The sequence below is a fragment of the Lutjanus erythropterus genome, chromosome 2, assembly GCF_056507025.1.
Source record: "Lutjanus erythropterus isolate fLutEry1 chromosome 2, fLutEry1.hap2, whole genome shotgun sequence".
NCBI lineage: Eukaryota > Metazoa > Chordata > Actinopteri > Lutjaniformes > Lutjanidae > Lutjanus > Lutjanus erythropterus.
Window position 1 is genome coordinate 19,170,449 of NC_139318.1, and position 27,230 is coordinate 19,197,678.

Below are 27,230 nucleotides of genomic sequence, written 5' to 3' on the forward strand. Positions count from 1 at the left end.
TTGCAACTCTTAAACATTGCAAACCACTTGATTAAACCACTCAACAGTATATAAAGTAGCTTATAGTTACCTCCACCATAACCAACAGAAACATTAAAATGCTGTTTATATGTTAATGCCTGGGCAACCGCAAATATAGAAAAATAATCCACTAATAGGGGCCAAACTGTTTAAAAATAAACACGTTTACTTTCAGAATATTTACGTTCTTTAATGTAAGCAAGAATTCGATTATATTTTGACCATTATTGTTTTAATATGTCTTGAGTACCCCAATTTTATGGAAGTGACGTACTGAATCTCTGTAATAGCCCTTAAATAAAGGATCTGAATACTTTTTCCACTTATTCCTTTGTGTGCTCATATTACTGTTTCGGGGATGTTTTACATTTTAACTCAGCAGCTGAGCCAGCATTGTATCCATCTGTATCCATGGTGACGGGATGACTGAGGTTAATTATATATAAATATTTATTTATCACATTTTTAATCTTATCTCTATGAAATTGTCATCCATACCATCTATAGTGCACTGTTAGTTGGAGGATATTGATTTACGAGAGGCCACGGCCTTCCGCACAACGCGTCTAACGTTGAATCCAATGTTTCCGACAGCCCCTGAAGGCAGCATTACCCCCTCCAGTTTACGGTCTCAGCGCTGCTTCAACGTGACCGCGTCTGTGAGAGCAGCAGCAGCGGCAGCAGCGGTGTGGTCTGAGAGGAGCGCACATATGCCTCACTCATACGCACTTTAAACAGGATGTAGCGGCTGACACAGACGGAGCACGGAAACAGAGAAAAAGAAGCGGGTGAAACTCTGCGATGTGACAAACACCAGTCAGACAGAAATGACCGCCACCGCGGAGGAGAAGCAGAAGCAGCAGACAGAAGGAGTCCCGATGAGGCAGCTCACCGCCGGCAGGTCTTGACGGCTGCTCCCGCTGACCCGAGACACCCCGCACCGCCGCAGCACCGCACGGTTCACACACACACATTGAAAACACAACAGACCGAAATCGTCCACATCCCGTCGGTGAACCTTGAGAGCGATAATGGCGAGCCTGGGCGACTGCTGCGTGAAGGTTGCGTTGAGGTAAGCCTCCTACGTCTGTCTGCTGGAAATATGCCGACCTTAGCAGACCACATTGTGTCTGTGCCCGCTGGCGATCAATTAAATGCGTCCCGCACACCTATAGCCTTATTTTACTCTTTAATCTCCTTAATGTCTCTGCTCATTGCGGTGTACAGCCACAGAGCAGAGTATTACACCTTGTTTTGTAATGCATGGGTGGTGCTCTGCTCAGTATTGATAAGGCAGCACCACGCTATCTCCATATGATTGTTTTCATGCATGGGGGCATAAGTTCTCCACAGCACTGGTCTATGTAGTATATGTGATGCATTCAGGGTTTAACATTGGCTGAAGTGACAAGGGCAGCTGCAGCCAGGTGCAGGGAGGAGAATGGGCGTTTCTCTCCAAACCAACCAATTTTTGCATTATTATTCTCACACACTACTACCTGCAGTCTCACCTTATATGAACACCTTCTATGGCTGAGTTATGCTCAATAATCATATTTTGAAAGCAGGATTGTTATAAATCCTTTCTCTCTCTTTCTTGCAAATGAATCGAGCACAAAGAGATGCTCTCCTCCAGAGCTGTGTCATTCACTGCCTTTGTTGGAAATGCACCCAAAAGCTTTGGCAGCACAACAGCTTTTTGGATTTATATTAGGAGATATTAGCAGCCCCATCGATTATGCGTGCCAGGACTAAATGCTGATTTGAAGGAGATCATATAAATGTGCATGTGATGGCGCTAAGCACCTCTATAAACTGGGAGGCATGACTGGAGTGTGACTGGGGCTGCGTCTGTAATCATGCTCATTTTGCAGTGTGTGTGGAGCTGAGGCGGTGGTCTGACAGACCCACTGTCCTTTAACTAAGACCCTCCCAGACTCTGTCACAGCAGCTAATGAAGCCCAGTGAGCCACGCTGGGAGTCCTTTATGAGAAGATGAGCATTGTGTAGGAGCACAGAAGGATGAAACTCAGGCAATCCTTATTGTGAAAATGTAAAGCAAGTGCAAGAAAGTAATAGTGAAATTTAAAGGGATAGTTCAGATTATTTGATGTTGGGTTGTATAAGGTAGATGATGGTAGGCACACCCCTGGTTTGGAGACGCAGAGAGGACCATTACCATGGAAGTTAAGCAGTGTAGTGCTGTGGACGTGGTCAGCAATAAAATGTACTTTAGCCACTTAAAAAGATTCACCTAAAAAATCTGTCAGTTTAAGTGTGCGCTATATTTCTAATATTTTCACGGCTTTATCTTGCTGTCAGACTGCCTTTTCAGATTAGAAACTGCCAAATCTACTGTAGGTAGTACACTGAGTGTAAGTACTTCATACCACCCACCATCAATTAATTCAAACTATCCCTTTAACAATTCTTCCTTGAGGGTCTCTTTGAGGTCCTCCAACCCCACTTTGAAACCCATTGATTGAACCTAGTGGGGGTTGTGGAAGATGGGGGCTTGGCCCACTAGAGTAGCCTTTTAAGATGAAGCTTGCAACCATTGGCCCCATTTCCCCAGGGGAGGTTTTCGGACTGACTTGTCAGTCAGCCGCTGAGTGAATCTCCTTTGTGCTTGTTCACAGGGACCAACTGTAACAGGAAGTGTGTGGTGGGTGGTGCTGACAAAAAAAAGTCAAAGAAAAAAAAGGTGAAAAGGGAAGCTGCAAAGCCAGCTGGTGGCTGCTGCTCAACTGAAGTTATTGATTAAAGTCTGGAGAGCAACTCAGAGGCTTGTTGACAGCGTGTAACTGAATGAGTGAAGGTGACAGATACCTGTACACACCACACGTATGCCTGTGTATGTTTAGCTGTCTTAATTTTCTTTGTGGTAAAGCAATATTGACGTGATTATCGGTGTGTATCATTGCTTTCACCTTCTAAAGTCAGATTTACCTTAGCAAATGAGGGCCAAGCATTGTAATCACTAGAGATGGATCAGATCTGATATTATTATTATTGAAGGCCGAAACGTAATTCACTCTCCAATCCACTTATTGATCTAGATTCCTCTGTCTTTCTATGAGGAGTAAATATTATGCCAAGCAGCATGAAATGATGGCAAAGTGAAAGCAGCCATCACATCAAATTTATATTATTATTCAAATTTATAAACACGTCAAATACGGCTGGAGTGAAGATATGTACTCGCCACCTCAACAACGGTTGCAACTATAAACCAGCACAAAAATGACAGTTGACGTTTCCTACGTCCTGTCCCTCTCTGCTCTCTGCTCCAATGACAGTTGATGACAGCAAGCTTGGTACCTGGTGGAACCATGGTCAGTGTTCTCCTTCCCTGTTTCCTCTACTTATGTGCTATGTACTAGGCTCGTCTATGTTGAAAAGAAAACCAAATGTTGAAGATGGTTAAAAGATGTTGCTAGGTGACCTGCATAAGGGACAAGTATACAGTCACATCTTAACTTTGCTAATATTAGCAAAAAGCAAGACAACTGGCTATCTAATCTACAGTCAATAGCTTGCTAGTTACATCTGATAGCTAATGCAACAAAACTAGATAGCTAACCGGCATCAATTGTTAGCTAGGTAGTGACATCTGGTAACTAATTTTAGCAAAGTGCTAGCTAGCTAATATCTACATTAATTATAAGATAGCTAGTTAGCTAGTATTTTGCTAACATTTTAACTTAAGTTGTTACTATAGCACATGTCATATCGAAATACAGGAAACAGGAAATGAGAATGCTGACAGAGGTTCTTTGGGGTACTAGGTTTGCTCTGTTGTGATAGATGCAAAAAGCAAAAAGAGGTGGGACTTCAACCACCATGTTCTGAACAAACAATAAAAACATTTTTAATTTTGGAACATGAAATAGCAAACTTAACATACTACTCAGCAATGCATGATGGGAGATGAGGGCTGTTTCTCTCACTCTCTGCAGCACATGTGAACACAATCGTACAGGGCTCCACAATGGACATCACACAAGTTCAGTGCTCTGGAGCATGAATTTAACAACATGAACTCTAAACAGATGGTGAAACTCTGACTGGATGTGAACTTCCCTGGCATCAGTATAGTATTGATACCAGCACATATCCAAATTCAGGTATTGGAACTGGATCAGAACTGAAAAAAGTGGATTGGTGGATCTCTCATAATCACAGCAGCACCTTTTTAAAATCAGTTTTACTTAGCACAAGCTTCACATTGTAATTAAACAGAGTTTTTATAATTACATGACTACGCTGGTGGGTTAGTCACACGGCTCCTTTTCATCATGTGTGATCTGTGTGTGTGTTTACATGCCCTGTGAGTGCTACCAAAATGATCTGTGTGTTTGACAGGAAATGGGAAGCCTACAAATAAACACACAACGGAGAAGGATAACTTCCTGCTGTATAAGTGACGGTTTTCCCAATGACCGCCGAGCGTCGTTTTTCTTTCCTTGAGAAAGTGGGCCGCTGATAAGAGAGGATGGTGTTTAATTGCTCCCATGTTGTGCAGACCCTCAGGCTGACTGCATATAGCTCAGGACTCTGTGTTTGTGTATGTGAGCATGCATTTGGAGGGCAGCGAGGTTGTCGTGAGGGCCAACACACACACACACACACACACACACACACACACACACACACACACAAGTCTGAGTCGCCAGTATCCATTTCCTGAATGTCTGCACTGCCTTCCTCTAAACAATGTCCATATAACAGTGATATGACCTACAGCCCTGCATTCAGACCTGACAGCCAGAGGACTGGATGTGGACACAGACACACTTGCACACACTTAAAGGGATAGTTTGCATTATTTGAAGTGGGGTTGTATGAAGTGTTTATTGATAATCAGTGTATTACAACAGTAGATGGAGGTCAATATGCCTCCAGTTTGGAGAAGCAGAGAGAGGTACCAGCATGTCAGCTAACAATGAACTGCTGTGAACAGGGTCAACAACAAAAGGTATTTTAGCCACTTAAGGTAAAGGTCTTTTTAGGTTTTTTTTTAGGTGGATGCTATATTTAGAAATTTTTCACAGCCTTTTCTGAACCGAATTCTGTGTTTTAAAAGGATAGTTTAGATTCACCAAACTCAAACTGTAACACAAACTAACAGATTGAGACAGTGGCAGACCAGAAACTCCCATGTCCTGTGAGGTAAAATGATTGTTTTGTCAATGGAGTTTGGTTGGTTTGGAGAGTGTGATATTTGACTTTTATAATGGCCATTTCCCAGCAGAAAAGGCTGTCCAGTGGCCTCGTAGCTCAGTTGGTAGAGTATTTGCACCCTGTACTGAGGCTGTGAGTCCTCTGCAGCACCTGCGGGTTTGAGTCCCACCCAGCCCTTTGCTGTATGTCATTCCCTCACTCTTTCTTCACCTTTCCTGTCTTCACTTGAGCTGTCCTGTGTAAAATAAAGGCAGAAAAAGTGCAGACCTTTTTAAGTGGCTAAAATACCTTTTGTTGCTGGCCCTGTACATTGCATAGCCGGTGCAGTTCTCTAATTTTCCTAACTGTGGGCGTGCAGACCTCCAACCATTGTGGCTAATACAATGACTATCAATAAGTACCTTACACGACCCTACATCAAATAATCCAAACTATCCCTTTAAGCCAATGGCTCTGCATTGCAGTGAAGCCAAACATGACAAGATGCATGTAATGTCACTCTCTACTAACTGGCCACTGCTAAATTGTGTCTGGCTTGGCTGTTTCACCTTTATGCAGCTGTGTTCACTTACAGGACAAGCTTAGTCTATAAGAACAAGAAGATTTCCAAATTGTCTCAGTCCTTTGAACCCAGACACGCACACACAATCATAGAGATATACGTGCAGTTTCACTTCACCTCGAGGGTGCCTCCTCCTCCTCTCGTTGATCTTACGTTGAGTGCTGCATTTGCCCCAGATTGAAAGCTTTATGTCGGGGCTGGCTGTGTGCTTCTATAAATGTCAATAGTTCAGCTTTTGTGTGTATGCATGTACGCTGGATGTAACTTGACATGAGAGTTACGAGCTGTGTGTAAATTGCCATTTGCATATCGATCTCTCTCTTGCTGTTTCTCTATAGCTCTGCCACTTAGTCATCTCAGACCAGAGAGCGACTCTTGTCTTCCACCAAAGTGCTAAGTCAGCCTCCATAGCTGTGTATAAATAGACACAAAGACAAATCTGTTTAGTGCTGTTGTGGTCGTTGACCTTGTGACTGTTGCTTGATGTTCTCACCTTAACAGACTTTTCCTCAAGGCTTTCCACTCGGTCTTGTTTGAACTCTGTTGCCAGAAAAAGACCTGAGGAATCACCAAGAAATGATTCATCAGTCCTGTGTTTTTTGTGCACTTGTGGTTTAAGATGATGACAGAAATGGAAAAAAATAACACAAAATATTCAGTGTTCTTTCAGGCTCCACATGTGAACGACTGAGGTGTTTTGGGCAGTAGTGACGCAGAGCATTTTGACTTAAAGGCAATGGGAACTCAGCTGAGAAAATGGCTTTTCTTTTATCTCTCTGGTTGCCAGCTAACATGTTGATCAACCAGTCCAAAATAGAGCTTTTCACAACAACAAAGGTTTGTCATAAATTATGTAAAAATGCTGCAGATTTTTTCTCATAAGTATTTTCATTCAGTCCCTCAAGGATTTTGCAGAATTATTTGGCATTGCTGCAGTCTAAAATGCCTGAAAAATAACTTAAAAAAATGTGATATATGTTGCGATGTTTTTAGGCATTTGGGTGATGAAATTGCTGGAGCAAGTGAAAAAAGTGGTCTTTTTTGTGTAATTGATTAAAAATAAGAGGCAACTTGTTCCAGGGAGAATAAAACCACACTGTGTTCTGAGTGTTCTAAGTAACCTTGCCAAAAAAAAAACAACAAAATATACCTTATTGTTAAATGAAGAAGTGCACCCACAAAGAAGCAAAATCTATTTGGAGCTCAAACTCAGTCAAAACAGCAAGCACAAAATAATAAAATATGAAAGTACACAAAGCATTGATAAATGTCAATAACAATGACAAATCTTGTGTTCTTTCCAGTGAATAGAATAATAAAATAGTAATTGAAATAGTAAATCATAAAATATTGGGACATACATGTATGACGTTCATGTGTGGGACTGCTGTGATTGGTGGGACTTGCAGGAAGCTAAGATTATTGGTCAGTTTTGTGGAAAAGTTGCAGTGATTGGACAAAATTGCATGGGTGTGCAGAATTCATGTGTATGGGTTGTATTTGAACATCTACTTGGAGGGACTGTTTATTATAGGAGATGCAGGTACAAATATACAGTAGTATGCAAAGGTAGCAAATATAACAGGCAGAAAATAAAAGTACCACATCTCAGTCTCTTCTGTTTGCTGGAGGTTTACATATTGACGTCAGCTTCAGCAATGTCTGAGTCTCGTCTGCAGATAGTAGTTTTACAGGTACAAGTTCTGTAGACGTTTGCCACTTCATGACCAAAACACTGGCTTCAAAACAAACAGGAGTAGCGGAATACAACTCTGGAAGGGGCCCCTCACAGCTGATAGACAAAGGCTTTAAATGGGAGTTTAAAAAAAAAAACTAGTGTTTTGTTGTTGGACGCATGTCCTGTGTAGGCCACCAGTCTCGCCTGTTTCCTGTGTGTGTTAATAGTTTGCCACACAGCCTCTGTCTGGGTTACACATCTCCCTGGGGGGTTGCCTTTAAAATGACTGGACTCTGGTGGGAAACTGCATGGACTTTTGTGTGAGAGACTTATCAGTCTACAGTATGTACTGGTCACAGGACAGTGTCGCAATGTAAGCTTCTCATGGGAGCATTCTTACACTTAGTCTCAATATTCACCCCCACTCCCACCCCTGGACACACATGCACAAGACGCGTATGCTGCAGATTTACAGTCACTGGTCAGAAAAAGTGAAAGTTTGTTGATGGGAGTCGCCGCTGAAGTTGTTTCCAATCGTTGATTTGGGCTCAGTCGAGGGAAGAGCAGCAGGAAGCATGTCGGGGCACACACCCAAGCTGTCTGTCCACAGCTGTGCATCACTTCTTCCTCACTCATGCTGGCCCGCTGGTCACATGTTTTTTTGTTGTTGTCCGTCAGCCCTATCAGACTCATCAGACCTAACAGTTCAGTGTGAATGCCGTTTGTGGCAAGAGTGTTGAAGACGCTGCCTGCCCAGAATTGCTCAGCATTGTGTGCACAGTATGTACTCAGTATGCATGTGTAACTAAAAAGAAAACGTTGATGGGAACATCATGGACACATGTTAAAACCAAATGACAAAGTGAGTGCAGAAGACAAGAATCAAAACACTTCATGGCAGTAATGAGCCTCTTCTACGCCTTTTCTCCTTACCTATTTTTGACATTTTTAGGTCAAGAAGAGCTCGTATTTTCTCCAGATATTATTAAGAAGCACACCACCAAAACTTGTTTTAGGGAATTGTTTTGCCTCCACCAAAGCTCTGTCCACAGAAAACTCATAATATTTACCAGCATAAAGGGGGTCAATACATCAGTTGGAAGCTGGGAACCTGAAGATTAATTTGAGATGCAGCTCAACACTGTGTGAAGTTTTTCTAGTCATAAATCTATCTACTTTGTGTTTTATTTAGGCACCTATTCATGTTTGGACAGTTCGATCATGCCTCGTACATTTTCCCAGCAGTTTTTGGGTTGATACCATTTATTAGACAAATTTGGTGCGCAGTTTAACAATTTAAGACAAGTAAGACAATATTTTTGTATTTTTCCTCTTTATTAGACAGCAGCTGCAGTAAGAAAACAGGGGAGAGTGACATGCAACAAAAGTCGCTGGCTGGAATCGAACCATTGATGTTGAAGTCCATGAGGTCATGTGGAATGTGTGGTAACATCTTAGTTGTCAAGGCACTCCACAGTTCAGTGGTCAAAATTCCTCCACAGTACCCACAGAGTTGCAGAGGTTAATACAAGGTGTTTTGTTCTTCACCTGTTTTCTAACAGAGTAACTATGGCATAACCAGGCTCTACAGGCTCAGGGCTTTATAAGCAGATTGATGCCACGGAAATGAAAAAGGTCCACAGGACAATGAAGTTAGTGAGGTTGCTGAGCTACATCCTTTAATCCTGCTTTTCCAAACAATTACAGCTCTGCTTCATGACACGTCTGATGACAGGTGAATAATAGAGCTATTTGACTGTGTTTATGAGATGAGGTGACTACCTCTTGGTGCTTGTGTGCTGACTGAGCATGTATAACATGGCATGGGCACTAAAATGAGTTGTGCAACTGTTCTTTTGATGAACTTCTCCTTGTTTAGCGCATCAGCACTCCCAAATGGCGTGCTGCTGTTGCAGAATGACTTCCTGTGAGGCTGCTGCTGGACTATCCACGCTTTCCTGTTCACTTCCTGCCTTGTGAGCTGCTGATGAGCCCGTTGACACGATTCAGTTAAGACTGAATCCTCAGCCAGAGCATGAAACTGAAAGAAAATGGACTCGGGAGTTAAGCCTCGGGACATTTTTTGTAAACCTTCTAGGAATCAGTCTACCACTCTACAGCCTGAGAGAGAGAATCAGCTGGAGTCCTACTTCAGAAAAAAAAGACGCTGTTGTTCCTGGCTAAAAAAATACAAATGATCCCCAGTGCTGTGCTCTCTGATCACGACTTGTCATCTCGAACTTCCTTTGTAATGTTTGCCTCATCCTTTTATTTTCTGTTGCTCAAGCTTGTCTGCACCATGAGCAAAATAAAGCATGAAACCATGACCAAAATGCTGGAATGTCTCCGCCCCCCCACACAGCTCCTTCTTCCTCCTATTCGCCCACTCTTGCACGTGCATACACACATAAACATGCACACATAGATCTGTATTTATTTGAATTCATCCATTTGAATTCAGTGAGGAATGAAAGGCGCTTCAGTCTGAACATTTGCATATTTCTGTTATCAGGGTCTCATCATATGTCAGCTGGAGCTGGACTTCTATCATCATTCATGCTGTTAGGACACAACAAGACCTTATTAAGGACTGTATGGTTGGCACAGAAACGAATTAATTTCCTCATTCTTTCGCTTTTTGGGAAGAGTACATTTCTGTGGTCAGCACATTTTGATAAACCAACCAATTTGTGTGTGTTGACATTGTTGTGGTCACTTAGAAATCACAGGGGATCTGTGTGTGTGTGGGAGGGGGGATGAGGCCCTTTTAACAGAGCACCTCTCGGGTGAGCGTAGACAGAGGACACAGTGTGAATGAGTCTGATGTCACTGCGGGTCTTTGTGCTCTGTGCTGAGTTTGCACACACACACAGACACACACACACACATGCAGATAAAGACATACTGAACAAGGGCAGATAACTGGAGGGTAAATGGGGGGCGAAGAAGACCAGACCATATTTTGAGACGGGAAGATTCGAAAGAAAGTCCATTTTTGATGTCGACTTTGTTTTATAAACCGCTCTCCCTCGTCGGAAAAGAACATCGCTTCCTGCGATTCAGCACTACAAATACAAAGAGAAATCAAAGAGGGAAAGAGACTGAGGAGGAGGGTGGGGCAGAGAGTGGGAAAAAAAGGAGCAAGTGTGTCTTCTGTTGTCAAAAGGGCTACTGTAGCGTGCAAATATGAGCTCTTAGCAAAACATGCAGTCAATGTGCGTCTGCATGGGGTGTGTGTGCACGTCTGAGCATCTAGCGTATGAATAATTTGGGCGCAGCTGCACGTGTTTGCTATATTCCCGCCGAGGGAAGAAGAGGCAGAGAGATGGACGCCCTCAGGTGTTGACAGTGTCTAGACTGTGTACAGTTAAGTCACTTCTCTGTTTTAATGTGTAATGTTCTTTCTAAACAATATAAAATTATAGTCTCTTCTGCTTTTTTAATCTGTGGACTAGAAATAAATACAACGCGCACTGGCAGTAAACAAGTGATGGAAGTGTAAAATTCAAGAATCTCTTCCTTCCTCCTACTCTCTAATTAATCTCTTTCGTGTCTCTTTAAACGCACACTTGAACACACAACTTCCCTCAGCCCATCGTAAGCAGGTCAGCATTTCTGTGGAAGAGCTTTCCTGTGCTCTTTCTGTCTTTTCACTGTCCATCTGAAATGGATTTATTCATATTCACCATGTTTTTCCTCCTTAATTCATTCAAGTGAAATGTATTTAGCCCTGTGTGCCCTCCCTGGACAGCAAAATTAGATTTAGCTTGGTGAGGAAGTGTAGATATTGAGGACAAGACAAAAGATATGAGGATCCCTGAATTTGGGCCAGACAGTGTCCTGTGTGTTTGTGTGTTTGCTTCAGTAGAGCTGCTGTCAGAGTATGACGGGGTGCAGTGTGTGTGTGTGTGTGTGAGACCAGCTGGCCCATAATCACCTTCAGCGCTAAGTAGCTTAATCACTGCAGGAGTTTGTGTGTCTGGAGTTTGTTTTGTGTTGTTGTCTGTGAATGGAGAGATGACAGCAGGACGAGGTTTTAAAACCGCTGAATTCAGCACAAAATAACAAACTGATGAATTGAAACTCATCTACTTTATACTTAAAATTGTCAAATACAATTTCAGTTTGTCCAGTACATCAGTTAAGACTGAATGCTGACAAGTGCTAAATAGCAAATATTAGCATGCCAACACTCTCAATTACAACAGTTAAAGATGTAGCATGTAAGATTTCCATATTAAAAACACAATATGCTATGTTTTATGACATTGTATTCTTACATAATCATAAATGTTTACAACAACGTTAAAACTGAAATAAATCCATAATTTATTCAAGGCATCGGTGGGTTTCCTACTAGTCACTGCTAGTCAGTTGCTGGTTGTTGTAGCTCCAGGAAACCATGGAATGCATCGGATACATGAGGAAGGAAATGGCCGGACTGACTAAACCTAATGTGAATAAAACTTTAATATTGCCTCATCCATTAACATGATTCATATCCGATAATTTTCATCAGCTATGGTGGCCATTTAAAAGTAAAGACAGTAACTCCCACACTGGCTAGCCTGTTGACCAACAGCATAAATTATACACTTTTAACTAATCCCCAGTGGCATGGCTAAGATGCTCATCGGTTGCAGGAGTTACTAATTGACATCACACAGGGATGGGAATGTTATATTGTAATATTGGGAATGTAGGGGCAGTGTTCATTTACATCAACCATGTGTCAGGAGGGTTTTTTATGTTAACGCAACACCACATTGCATGAGTCTGCTGATTATGCATGGTGAAAACACTGACTGAATTGTTTAGTTTGAGTCAGAAAGTGTCATTAATAGACATTTTTCGCAGCTGTATATAGTACAATATTATCTCAACATTATAAGCTTAGCTGTTAATTTATCAGTGAGCTGCAGGGTTTCTCAGCCTTTCTCTTCACACAGTAGTGAACTTGTGTCATAGTGACGGTTCAAGGTAATGGACAGGAGGTATCTGTATTGATATGGACCTTTTTCACGGCAGCCATATTGATATGAAATAGAAGGGTAAACACAGGCGTTACCAATGATACCAATTAAGGTCCTGTTCCATTTAGTGAGGCAAAGCCTTTCCAGTGAGCCAACAGCAGCACCCTGACTCAGTTTGACCTGAATGGAATGGAACATTGATTAGTTTAATTTGTAACACCTGTGTTTACACCACTGTTTCTTGTTAAAATGGCTGCTGTGAATCAGGTAGTATGGATGAGTGAATTTGTATCCATAGAAAATGGCACTGAAGGCGTTTTCTCTGACACTTGAAGCTTGCATAAGAAAGATGCTGCTCAAAAGCATCTGCAAGTGCTCTGCAACCTCCGGATACAAATACAGACACTGGTGCTCAAAAAGACTTGCAGGATAAACTAGTCTAAAATGCCCTTTCTAGTGGAAGATTAGCATAAACTGTAGCTCATTATCTTGCCTTGCCCACCATTCATCAGATTAATAGTCATCATTCCAAAGTCACAGCCTATTTTTCATATATCTCTTAACCCCATACACCTCTGCACAGATCATTTAAGGTGAACGTGTGTGTGCATGTACCTGACAGAAAAGTGAGATCTCCAGCGCCTGTGGCTAGGTTCACATTCCTCCAGACAGACAGACAGTCGTGGTTGCTGGCTACGTTAGCACTCATGCTAAATGCTGTCTGACAGAGTGGGAGGCTGGGCTGGTGGTAAAGCTAACCAGCCCTCCAGGGAGGCAGACAGACACGCAGAGTCATGACAGCAGTCTACAGCTCAGTGGCGTGCGGCGTTACACTGTGTGTGAAAGAAAAAGGTAAACACGGCCACAGTTTTGGACAGCTGTGTGTTTGCTTGACTTGTGACCTTCATGCTCTTGAAATATCCCTTAACAACATACAAATATTGTATCATCCCTAGTATTTTGTCTGGTTCTGTGTGCTGCAGTTGAAGTCACCCTGGCCTGTTCATCTAAACCAGCGGTTCTCAACCTGCAGGTCGGGACTCCCAAAGGGGTCACAAGATAATTTCTAGAGGTTGCCAGATGGTTGTGGAGAATAAAATGAAATAACATATTATGGAAAGCAGCACAGAATGAGAACCAGGAAGCAGATATCAGCCCCATGACATTCAACATAACGGAAAGTATTCTATATAAACCTATACTATACTATAAACTATAAACCGGCACAAAAAATGGCATTTACGGACAAAAAAGCATGTTCTGGACAGACACAAACACCAACAAAAGGTAAAAGTAGGTTTGCATTGCGAAAGATAAAATGACGCTGATGGGAAATTAGGGCCATATTTTAGACTGGGTATTCATTTTTACATTACGTGGCCTGTAGCACAACCCTGATTGTTTTGTAGGGTTGTGACTCAACAAAATTGAGAAACACTGATCTAAACTGTCAGAGAACATGTGAAAACATTTTACGTTTGAATAATTCAAAGTGCATGTGGAATGCAAAATACAACATTTAATGTTATGTCACATGTTAAGGGATAATGTCCATTGAGTGGGTAATTATTGCAAAATAAACCCCTTCAGAGTGATTTAAGTCCCCTTCATTTATTTTGCAGTAATGACCTGCTCATTGTACATTATCCATCTTATAACATGGTTACTTTCTTTTATAATAATTTAAAGATTAAGAAATAACAGACCTCAGACTGCCATAACTGACAAAAGTATTTGACAAAGCTGTTCAGCATATTCTCATATTGGTACGAATGACAGAACTGTGTTTCACAAGTGAAAAACCTTGTGACAGGCACATGTGGTTTTCAGACGTTTCATATGTTCTGCTGATATATGATATTGCACATGTGAAAACATTTATTTTACATGTGTTTTTTTGTAAGGGTGCTAAATCCTGAGTAATTAAAAACAGAACACAGCCACATTTTTGGCTCTGACTGCTTCTTGTTGTCACTTTCCTTTTGATCTTTTTATGAACTCTGTGCTGGGTCTCCCAGTGCTGCTGCCATAATTTAGTGTCACACTGGATCAATGCAGTGACCTAATTTGTTAGTCGAATTTATCACGAACACCCTTTAAATTATATGTACTCACATGGTGCCCTGTAGTAAAATTGTACAGTCATGGTGCTGAGAAGCACTTTGGCTTAAAGCATCCAGTATCCATCAAAAACAACAAATGTTGTTCTAACGGCCAGTGCTTGTTGAAGTTAATTGGCATCAAGCAGACATCAGCTAGCACCTCCCTGACCTTGACAAGGCCGTCTGTCATGAAAATGTAGGAAAGGAAGCTAATTTGATTCTTTCTCGCGCGCCTCCACCTCCCCCCATGGAGCAGCAGACAGAGCAGACGGGGGGGGGGAAGGGAAATGAGGAGGGGGAGATGAGGAAATGGGGTGGAGATTGACCCAGAATCAGCTCCGATGATGCGAACTGATGTGCCCTTGTAACAATGAGAGATGCTCATCGGAAACTGAATGATGGTTACTCGTCTTTGACAGTCATGAGTTTGTTTCTTATTGAGTAGCGCAGATGATCAGTAGTGCCTCTGTTATTACACATTTACTATTATTAATGTGAATTTTAGTTTATCTATTCAGGTAATTGCAGATTTCAGACGAGGTGTGGGCAATATATCTGTATTATATCAATATTGTGATATGTGACTAGATATTGTCTTAGATTTTTGATGTCATACTGTCATATGGTAAAAGTGTTGTCTTTTCTTGGTTTTAAAGGCTGCATTGCAGTTAAGTTACAGTAATAAAGTGATGTCATTTATCAGACTGTTCTACCTGTTTTATTATTTGCCTTTATCCACTTGATGGATATAGTCTCCTAATAATGATGTATCACAGCTGTATTGGCTTATATGGGTGCTGGTATATATGTTGTTATTATTTATTTATAATTAGACCTTCCTAATATCAGCTCCAAAATCCAGTATCAGTTGGACTCTAATAATATGTTTATTGCACATTGCGGAATAGCCATATCACCCAGCCGTATTTCAGACTTTTTCATTAAAGACCTATAAGTAAGAGGAGTGTTTTGTCTGTGTGAGAAGCCCGAGGGCAGGCCGTCTTTCACAGCTGATTTTGCTCACCACTTTGTGTTGTATTCCTGTTCGATGTGTAGCCTGTTCAGCTTTCCACACAACTCTGTCCCACTTCAGCTGATGTTATCAGCATAAAAATGTGATATTTGAGACCCCTGGAGAGTCCCACAGATCCCGATCTAAAGTCTTGGCTTCACTCCACATTTTATCGTGGATGCGCTGGATTGTTGTCACGGGACATTCATGTCTTTTCATCTTTGTTGACTGCAAGGACAATAGATAAAAAGAAAGCAATGGGGCCACAGTTGTGCATTGAGACAGACCTTCAGCTTTCAATGATGACCGTGTGTGTCTTTTGGGAATAAATTCCTGATGGAGACGGTGAGAGATTGCAGCTCAGTTAGTTGATCTTTCTTGAACAGTCGACCTAACCCTTTCCAGACAATGTAGGACAACTCAGTCCTTAAAGTCTGGCTCTGTTAAGGAAACGCTCGTGTTAACATCCATGAACCAGTTCGCTCATTTGTGCTCCAGCATGTGACACTGCATGCTAACACAACCAGTCAACCCAATGAGCACAATATATGTGAGCCCTGCTCTCCCTTATCACTGGTTTCCAATCGGCAGCAGAGCCTTGGGCTACAGGGCCGCCAGTCTGTGAGGTTAGTTCAATAGATAACGTTAATACAGAGGCTATGAGCAGTGGCTCGCGTTTATTGTATGTCTGAGTGTGGTGGTGAATAGACTTCTGAGTGCAGCCTCAGATGAGTGTGTGACATTGCCTTTCAGTCTAATCCAGGAAGCAGAGAATATCCTCTATTGATGGAGAAGTTGTTCGTGTGTGTTTTCAGTTATCGTTCTCCATGCTGCTACAAAAGACAGACTTTTCATTGTTTCCATGTTTCTAATTTGGATGGGATTGAACACCAGTTGATGAAATCGATGTCAATCCTTTTATAACAGGATGTATTAGAGTAGGGCTGTAACATCTTTTTTTCAGAACTGATTAATCTCTTTTTTTTTTTTTCAATTAACTGATTCATCATTTGGTCTATATCAGAAAATATTGCTTTAGCAAAACGTTAAAAAATATACATCAAGTATTAGCAGTTTGAATCAAACTAAAGCTCCCTACAATCTGGGGAAAATATTACACCAGACACCCTTTAAAAAATATGACGTATTAACAATTCCTTATGTGTCCGTAAATACATACCTCTAGAAACACAAGATAAAAGTGTTATATGTGGAACTGTCTTCTTGTCAGTTTGGCATTAATATTATTGAGAAAGTTGGAGAGAATGCAGCAGAAAAATATTGCTCTTCACCTGATTTTGTTCATTTCTGAGACATATTCTACAGATAAAAACCTTGAAACTGTAGTGGAAGGTGTCATTTTGCTGCTATTATGTGGATATGAAAAGATGAAGGACCAGTGCAGCTGTGCCTGAGATGCGTGGTTCACATTGGCTCTGTGGCTGCTCTAACCTGTTCATATGGGCGCCAAAATAAAAAGAAAGTGGCTCTGCAACAAAGATGTGCTATTGTGTGTCCTAGATGTGACTGTTTTAAAAGAAGATGTCTGCTACTGTCTTTTAAGGGCACAACGACCAGTTTAAAATAGGTCATGCCAAACGGGCCGTGTAGATAGAAGGGCATTACTGCCACATTCTTGAGACTCTATGGCACTGGCCGTTTGGCTGTGGTGTAATTCCAATTATGCGTTTATATTGTCCTCATGATGACTGCAAATCCTCACATTTGAGAACATGGAACAAACAAATGTTTGCCATCAGGTCTACAGTCTGTCAGACAATAGTGAAAAATTTCCATCACACATTTCTTACATTTTGAAATTGGCAGATGACTTTGTTTTGTCTAACCAGTAGTTATTTGATGATATTTTAATCTCATGGACAAAATGTCTTTAAAGTGCTCAGAAGAAATGGAAATTTGAACATCTACAATACCATGGCAGACAGGCCAACACCATCTACCATCTACTGATGAAGATAAGGTGACATGACTGAAAGCTGCAGAACAATCACTATGTGGATGTGAAATTCTCAACTAAAGATATCCATTCACTATCCTAAAAGACATAGTAAAGCATTAAATTTTCACAATTTAGCAGCTGGACCTGGTGAATGTTTGACTTGAAAAACAGTCAACAGAAACATAAACTTAACACTTCATTCATGAGTTTTAGTAAAAGAGTCATAACCAACTCCACTCTGCCTCTGATTGGCTTACCCTGATATTCTTACCCTAACCCTAGCCAATCATCTTCATGCCTAAACTTAACCAACCCAGCCAGTGAAGGGAACAGTTGCTAGCTAATTTTTGTTGAGAGTGAAGTAGTTTATGATTAATTTTCTGTCGACTGACCATTGACTCCTTCAGCTCTAGCTAAAAGGATGAGGATGATGTTCACATGGCAAGTGTGCTGTCATTACAGTGGCCTTGTGAAGAGTGGACACACTGAATTGCACACGGCATGACGCTCTGGGAGCATCGGCACGTGTGCGTCAATGTGGCGAGACAGGTGCCAAATGGGAGTGGCAGAAGGTGCTCACTCTGGGTCTGCCTGACACCACCCGGACAAGCCAGCTGTCCAAGCCCTGTGCCATCCCCTTGTGACCGCTGTCCCACTTCCTCTACACATGCTTATGAATGCTCGCTTACAAGGCGCACTGTCTTCTTTGCTCTCCCATTAACATACTCCACACTTAGTCAGCTCTCTCCACCATTTACCTCATGCGTCACTGCCTCAGTTTGTTCAAGTGTTCCTCGTCAGTGCTTTCTCTTCCGGTGCTCCCACCTGAGACAGCCATTTACTGCCTGAACCCTGCTGCCTGCTGTGTCCACTCGGCTCTTTCTTATCCTGGTTATTCTGTAGCTCTAAGCCAAGGTCAGCTACCTAAATGCAATTTCTCACCTTTTAGTTGATGCCAGCTTATTTCATTCATAGCTAACACGGCCTTACCTTGCCAGGGACAAGGCACAGTCAGGCGCCCGATGCTTATTACTGCCATGGACCAGTGTGTGTGTGTGTGTGTGTGTGTGTGTGTGTGCGTGCATGCGTCTGGCTACCAGCCTGTCAGCCTGCTGTGATGTCGGGCCCATGTGGAGGATTGGAGACTGAAGTGAGAGACAGATTTTGGAGTGAATGGCCTCCTTCCATAACCCATTATAGGAGCATGTGCGTTGTCATTTCACTCACACACACAATACTTAGCTGATTACTATAAGAGCGTGGCATTGACATTATGGGAAAGGTGTCTTAGATGGATTGTGGCCTATAGAGCAACACACGGAGAGATGAGAAGGTCGATTGGAAGCAGAGAGACGGTTGATGGTTTTATGTGCGGAATCGCTGCAGACAGCTGATCCTGGGAATCAATGGGAGTACTGATTAAATGGGAAGCGGGACAGAAATGTCAACTATAACACAATAATAAAAAAATGGTGTCTTTCAGCAGCACTGTGCACGTGTTTCATTGAAGAGGTTGGTATTACAGTAACTCTTTGATGAATAGTCTTTAATTAGTGAAAGCTTTAAGATATGAGAAGATGTTCATTAGTACTGAATTCATTTACGTTTTTAGACGAGGAAGTGCAATCAGAAATCTAATTAGTCAACATAACTGCCTTGACTAATTAGGACATTGACTAATGTGATTACATTTACATATTTTAAAATACTGGCGAAGTATACTATCCAAAAAACTTTTAACATCAAAAAATGGTGTATTTTAGGTGAGCTAGAATATGACCGAAGTGTTGACTTGTTCCTTTGACTTTTACTCAAGTGCCACAACAAAGTTAACAATTTTGGCTTTTAGTGAAAGATCTCAGTGGTTACTAAAATGGAATTGCCATGAAATTTCAGGATGAAACTTGGCAATCCCTTAACTTTTAACACAGCCCTATCATCAGGCCAATGTAATTTGTTTGAATACTTAAGTTTATTGTCAAAACTATGAGAACAAATTCCCATCAGCCTCTGCTGAACTTTGTGTTTATTGTTAATTAGTAAATGTTAGCACGCTAACTAAGATGGTGAACGTGGTAAACATCCTACAACGTTGCAGTGTAAACGGCAAGCATCACGTTCATTTTGAATGGGGATAGTCAGTTCAGGCTGCAACAGTGGGGGCTGCAGGGGACGTCAATAAAACCCCAAGACTGCAACCAAAAAGTTGACACAGTTAACTTTTGGAAAACACAACCCAGCGATCAGACTGCTCCACAGTCAGACTGAAGTATCACTGAACCCGGGCGCTATCCAGGCAGAGTTCATGGACCAAATGATGATACTCTCCCCTCGCTTGGTTTATTTCGTGTGCTCAGCTTCAATGTCCATGTCTGTCTGCAGTTTATGCTTTACAACAGTGATACCCAGAAGCTTTCTTTGCTTTGTGCCCATTTGTTTGAGAGGGAGAGAGAGCAGCATTGGTTGTGTCAGGTAGAGACTGAATGAGGAGAGGGAGAACTGGTGGTGAAAAAACCTGGTGAATCTGAGAAATAAAATGTTATTGCTTGATTATTTCATAGCAGTTATGTTTTAAGCACAAATAAACTCCCCCGCATGCTGCCAAACAAGCCTGTAGCATCACCGTAAAGCCTGATTCTCTCTGAATGCAGCCTTAGCGTTAGAATTTGGCACAAAGCACCGCTGTGCACAAGTACAACCTCACAAAACTGCTAGATTGGCTCCAGATTCGGCCTGTTTTCTATGAGATATACTGTATGAAATGACAATGACATGTTTTCACCATGTGATTTTTTTTTCACCTCTTAGATAAGGCAGTTTAACCCTGTGGCAAATAAATTAACCAGCACCATAAAAAAATCTTAGTTAAATAGATCAAATCTTCATGCATTTCTTTACTAGGATCAGCTGTACAAATTAAATAGGACAAAAACCCTTTGTAGTCTTCTAGTCAGCTAATCTTTTGGACAAGTCAGTGATCAATCGACCTTGAAACAAATGTTCTTTTTCACATGCTTTCTGTCATGTTGCTCATTTTGTTAAATGGTTTTTCTTCCAGTTTTGACCTTAGCAGCCACTGGTCTGCCTCCCCTCCATCAGTTGCCTCACCCCAGGGGCCTCTCTCATTTCATCCCACAGTCACTGATATGCCCAGAGCTCCTAACCCAAAATAGGCCAAGCCAATTTCCTGAATTCTCAGGGCTTTTCATGTCAAACGCACAACAATCTTCATGAATTGCCATATTGTCCATCTTCTCCTGATCTTGTTCTCATTTTCCTTTTCCTCTTGTTCCCACTGTCTTTCTATTGGTTTGACTCTTTTAAGAGTTGAACAATAAAGAGGTAGATACAGTGAGATAGCAACAGGGAGGTAAATGGTTCATAGACTGTTAATCAGCTCCACCTCCACAGTCTTGTATCGGGTGTTCAGTGTGACAAAGGCTGCGATCACGTGTTGCCAGGACACCTCTAAAGACATCCACACACCTACAGTATTCACCAAGTTAGAGGGAATATGAAGGAATAAAACAAACTAGAGGGAGATCATTAATTTTGGCAATTAATATAAAATGATGTAGACAGAACAGTTGCCACAATTCTCATGTCCAGCAGACCCATTGACTTGTCTTATATTAACAAAAACTTCTTGCTACAATGCAAATTATAAAGGGTTTGGGTCTGGCCAGGGACCTTTTGATATACATTAAAAAAAACTTTTCTTCTTCTTGTTCTGCTCCTTAGTGACTATGTAATTATCCAGACTGGGTGTCGTTTCCAGAAAGAGCTGTTTTCCTATTTGAAAAGACAGAGGAAAATGGGTTGTATTCCTTTAGTTTTAAGGTAGTATTTCCCCCCGTAGTTGTAAACGTCTTTCTGAGTATCTGCTGAGTTATCTTGTCCTGGTTGCCGTGGAAACATGACCTGGACCTGCTCACATCGACAGTGATAAGAGCTGCTGGGTTTGTCACAACACGTCAGCAAACACACACCGGATGTTTAGTTCAGTTGCTGGACTTTTTCTAAAGGACACTGATGTTTTTGCATTTCTCTCAGTCTGTGACTAAGATGCTTGCCTGTCTGTGGTGTGCAGACACTAACACACACTGCTGTGTCAGTTGGGTTAATCCTAATCTGAACTCTGACAATGACAAAGCACTAATCGGAGTTACGGTACAAGCAAACAGAACAGAACCAGATGGAGACACTGTGCTCCTGTTTATGTAATCTCTGTCGGGCTGGTTGCATGGAGTTAATCTCTTTCAGAAAAGGGAAAGGGACCTTTTCTGTTCTATAAATAACATTATGACACTGTGATTGTTTCAGGTGTGGCTTGTATTTGGTATTTATCATGTTGTGAACACATTTCTTATGTGATCCTACTCTGTGTGTTTGGTTAAACAGAAGTAAAATCAGAGAAACTTTGAGTATTCATCATAAAGAAATTGTGTGATTTTTATTGTGTGTAATATGGCTATGAATTGTTACTTCAGCATTGCTTCTTGGGCATTTGTGGTTGGCTTTCATTTACAACGGAGGACACTGTATACTGTAGGCTTAGAAATATGCACAGCTTTTAGTTTGGCAGCAATAAACGATTTTATATTCATGTTCATTCTAAGATCAGTTTGAGCAACTTGTTTGATAAATGGAGCCCATTGCTGTAAGTGTTTGTGCATTATTTCATTGCAAAGTGCTTTTAGGGCTTATGAGAAATCAAGCCTGTAGTGTGTGTGTGTGTGTGTGCGTGTGTGCGTGTGTGTGCGCGTGCATGCATGTGTACGTGTGTGCGTGGAACCAACACCCTGGCAGTTGATAATGTGGTGGGGCTGTGGTGCAGAGAAATCAGGGATGTATCCTGAAGCAGCTTGGAAAACCACTTGGCTGCCACCAACAGGCACCGACAGGTTCGGAATTAGAGGGCAACACCTTTTAGTACAGTTAACCTTCTGTAGAAAAAATATCCAAAGGTGGCTTTGATGCGTTATGCAGTGCAACATTTTTGTCAAAGGTTTTCTGTGGAAATGTGAAAGTGTTTGTTCCTGTCTGTGCATGAGGCTGGCATCCATTTATTTCATGATAATTATACGAAGAACATTCCTCCTGCCTGTCAACCTTCTTCCACCGTAAACTTGTTTTGCACCAATATTGAGCTGTTAGACTGGATATTTTGTGATGGACACTGGGGGTCGAGTTTTTAGGATCCAGTGGCCGCTGCATGAACACCCATGATATAAAGGAAATGAGATGTGTGTGAGAGAAGCAGGGAGCAGGACAAAGGATGCGATGACAGGTGTTACACTTGTCTCTCTGCTGAGTGGTTATTAATGAGCGGGATGACAACCAGGGGATATTAAGTCTCACCACCTCCTACTTTGTCAGCCCATGTGGGGAGGTGAAGCGAGAACAGGGAATCAGCATGGCACAGGGTTTTCTTTTAGGACACAAATGAAATGCATCTTTTATTGCACGTTATTTTTCTGATCCACACATCTGTGCCAAAACAATCTTATTTCAGCCAGTTGTTTTGTGTTTATTCAGTTCAGTTTTATTTGATTTGCGCCAAATCATAACAAAGCTATCTCAGGGCACTTTTCAAATATAGCAGGCCTGGACCATGCTCTTTATTAAGGCGCCACAATTCTTGCTAAAATGAGAATCACAATTATTCTCCTTAATAATTAAGATCATGATTCTCTCACACAATTCTTCTTTTTCAACAAAAACATCTATTGCAATCTTAGATGCTCAAGTAAAAAAATACACCTGAGACACTTAACTCGATTAAAAAATATAATGCCGATGCGTTGTGTAACATTTACAGTATTGGGGTTTGTGTGGTCTGGTGGCTGGGATTTTGTAATGTGGTTTGTTTATCCTTCAGGAGCAAGTTACTCGTTGTCATTTTGAAATGAGATTGCATAGATGTATGAATTGAGATGACCTTTTTTTTTTTTTCAGATTAATCGTGCAGCCCTACTCTTTATGCAAATGCTTCTCAAGAACCTGCAGTTTTTGTTGAAATAAAACGGGCTGGATTCCATTGAGATATAGTTGTGTGTTATCCTGCCATATAAAGCTGATTTTATTGATTTGCGGGCAACACAACAAGCTGAACCTATAGGGGTGTCCTAGTCCGACACTCAGTATTGGTATCAATCTGGCCAACATCACTGGATAGGATATCAGGGAAAAAAAAAACAATTTTATACAATGCATTAGCTTAAACTATAATTTAATGATTAACTAAACTTTGAATATGTCGTAAAGAGAAATGGGTCACACAGATGAGCAGCATGTGTCATGTGAACAGCAGCTACAACATAGTGAGACTTAGCTCAGCTTAGTTGTTTAAAAGAAGGAAAAGGGCGGTATTAGATCGGTATCATATTGGCAGATGGTATCAGACATGATATGAACCCTGTCTAACCTACACAGCATTGACATATTATCACCTTAAAATGTTGATGTTCCAATATCCACCCTTCTTTTAGTTCTCTTGTAGTCTCCACCAACTCATGAATATTTCTGACTTTTTAGGGGCTAAATGTTCATCAGCTAGTCACTAACTTTTTCTCTCTGCTGTTTGGTGCTGAGCAGGCAGAGTACAGAGAATTTTATTAGAGCTTTTTCATTGAAAACAGCTGCCTGTGTATCAGGAAACTCTTTCCAGACTGAACCAAAACAGTAAAGTCACAGGCCGTAAACCCAAAATAATACGCTTAAAGACAGTAAAATGCTGCTTTGTTTTGGGGGAGCTTGCTGAGATGTGTGATAAATATCTGTGGGTTCGCCTCTACAAACCACCTTCTCCACATTATTTATAGTAATTTTAAACTATTATTTAGGTTAAAAAAATGCAGATTTAATGCTGCTGATGCTGTCAGAAATTACAGAAATTTGCTTTATATGCAGACACACTCCCATCAACACAGAGTTCTGCTTGACTGGATTCTTCTGCTTCACATCCATATGTATGTGAATCAGGACAATGAATCTATGTGTGTGTGTGGAAACTGCAGTGTATATCTGGCTTTGTTTGAAAAAAACAGAACTGAGAGGTAAATGCGACAGGGGGTGTTATGCTATCATGTTGTGTCCCGGTCTAGGGGAAACCTTGACACAACATGAATAGGTGCTCCCCCAGTCTTCCCACTCAAAGAAGGCCAGCGACCAAGTAAGCCAAGTACAAAAGGTGCAGTTTTTATTTTGTCTCAGAGGGAGAACAGGCCAAAACAACAAACAGAACAATGTAAAATAACCCTAACCTTACCTAAGTAAAACAGAAGTAAATGAATGATAAATTATTAACCTAACAGTGTGATCTAGACAAAGTATCAGCAATGACGTTTTCAAGTCCCTTCATATAACGGATCTCAATATTGGAATCTTGGAGCAACAACGACCAGCACATAAGGCGTCGGTTACTGTTCTGCATCCGAGTCAAGAACACGAGAGGGTTGTGGTCAGAAAACATGATGGTTGGCATCGAGCTGGACCCAAGGCACACTTTGAAAAGCCAATAATAAAGCCAACAGGGGAAGTAGGGTTGGGCCGATGGATGATGCCATCGTCCATCTGGATGTCTGACAGTCATCGAAGACTGAGCCCTCTACCATCGTGACATCATGATTTAAAAGCCACCCAGAGTCAAGAAGTACATTAAAACTAATGAAAGCCAAAGAGTGCAACAACGAAGGATGGGTTTATAATTATTAGACTACAGCTCATTGCACCTGATTTATTAAAGGAAAACCAGCTTATATAGTCACACTATTTACTTGCCTATTAAAGCATTTTTTAATTTAGGATTTATGTTTTTAATATCTGGCTTTATTGCTGAAGAATGTAACAGAAATGCAACAATGATATTATCCATCACAGTGTTTCACTGTGGACATCGCAATATGACAAGGTGGCAGACACTGCCCAACCCTAGGGGGAAGGAAACAAAAAAGATGTGTGTGTTCTTCATCAATCCGAACAGTCTAGTCTCTCTGATCCTCCTGATTGAAAGGATCTTTGCACACTCCCTGCTAAGCAAAACCTAATCCTTAAAACATACAATCAATTCTAATTTACAGCCTCCCAGTACAAGATTTACTGTGCTAACATGGTTTTCCACTGTATCTTCCACTGGTCTTACAGCGCAGTTAGTCACCTGTAGAGCTTTTCTTCTCTATCTGTCAGCACAACCTTTCCTGGATGGCAGACTGACTTTTCAGTCATCTGTCAACAGTTATTGGATCTACTGTGTGAGGGGAGGAGGAGGAGGAGGGTGTGTGTCTGTGTGTTTGCATTTAAAACAGTTGTTAGGGAACAGACACAATGTGTTGCTTCTCACACCTAATGATAGATATGTGTTTTTCCATTATGAGTGTGATATTTGATCGATAGAAAAAGAAAGAGAAGCCGAAGGGAGAGGAAGTGAATCTGCAAGGAAAAGTCCACATTAGCGATTAGCCTTTGCTGTTATCAGGAGAAAAAGGAAATGGAACAGGCCCCGCTGCTGCTTCTGCCATTCAAGCTTTTGTCCCGATGGTCTGTTTTCACTGGCAACAAACTGAGGGAGGGCTACAACACGGGCAGAGGTGTGAGGAAGAGGACAAGAGCACGGAGACAAAAGAAAAGCTAAATTACTTTTTCCTGTGCAGTGATGATAAAGCAGAAAAGCAAACAAATAACAGGGGAAGACAGAGGGGTAACGATGGAATAGTTCTTGATTGAGAAACTTGATGTTGTCCCCTGATAAATGGACAGAGTGTTAGAGGAAACAAGAACATAGAGACGGGCTTCCTCCCCTGGCTCTGTGCCAGAGGAGAGACAGCAGCGCTCTGAGACACTCACAGCTCGAGAGAATACGATTAACTCTGTCTCTTCGTGTGTCTGTGTGTGTGCGCACTGTGTCTTTACTGAAGTGTTTACATTAGGGAAATGAGCTCTTTAGCTATCACCGGCCTGTTCTTTGAAGGTTGAGTGAGCATGAACACACACACACACACACACACACACACACACGCACACACACACACACAGGCATTACTGGCACTCACTGTCATTGGCAGCGATCACAGCGACTGATTTTATTGGTACTCTCTGCTTGTTGGTAACGCACTTGGCATTTGGTCCTGGCTTGTTCCTGGATTCTGATTGGACAGCAGGCCAAGAGTTGAGCTTCAGGTGAGGATTTGCTGTATAATTGGCTCATGACAGGGTATCAGCATTTTGTAATCTGCAATTTGCACAACAGCAGAACACCATTATATTTTACTAGTGTAAACACAAACATATGCTCACACACACATGCAGTCACTGCACATTAGGAGTCCCTGAGCGGTGTGTGCAGTTCCCAAGGAAACTGGACCCTCCTAAAGAGTTCCAGCTGAAGGAAAAAAAAAACTGGAAACTAGACTGAGACTCTTCTATTTCTACTCTTCTATTTCTGTTAGCATTCATAGTGTGTAAGACTGTGTCCATAGTGAAAATATTGTGGTACCAATGAAATGCTTTCTTCATATTAGAAATGGTATGGCAAGCAAAGCAGCACAGCCCCTTTAAATAAAACCTTTTCATGAACATGACTTGTACATTTCTACATATTCATTAATAAATATACTAATCCTAATATCTCTTACAAAATCTTTTTTTTTTAAATTAAATACACCAAATATTATTATTAAATACCCACATTGATTCCATGTGTTTTTTTATCCATCTTCCACACGGCTTCATGTTCCACCA

The 27,230-nt window shown here is 41.4% G+C and overlaps 1 protein-coding gene across 1 annotated transcript in view; it reads left to right on the forward strand.

Moving 5' to 3' along the window:
* The first annotated feature begins 700 nt into the window (after positions 1 to 700).
* Positions 701 to 27,230, forward strand: part of kif21b (kinesin family member 21B) — an 86,169-nt gene continuing 59,639 nt past the window's right edge. Inside the window, exon 1 of the mRNA XM_084730888.1 lies at positions 701 to 1,093. Coding sequence (XP_084587014.1) covers positions 1,053 to 1,093 — 41 coding nt within the window. The 5' untranslated portion in view covers positions 701 to 1,052. The remainder of the gene's footprint in view (positions 1,094 to 27,230) is intronic.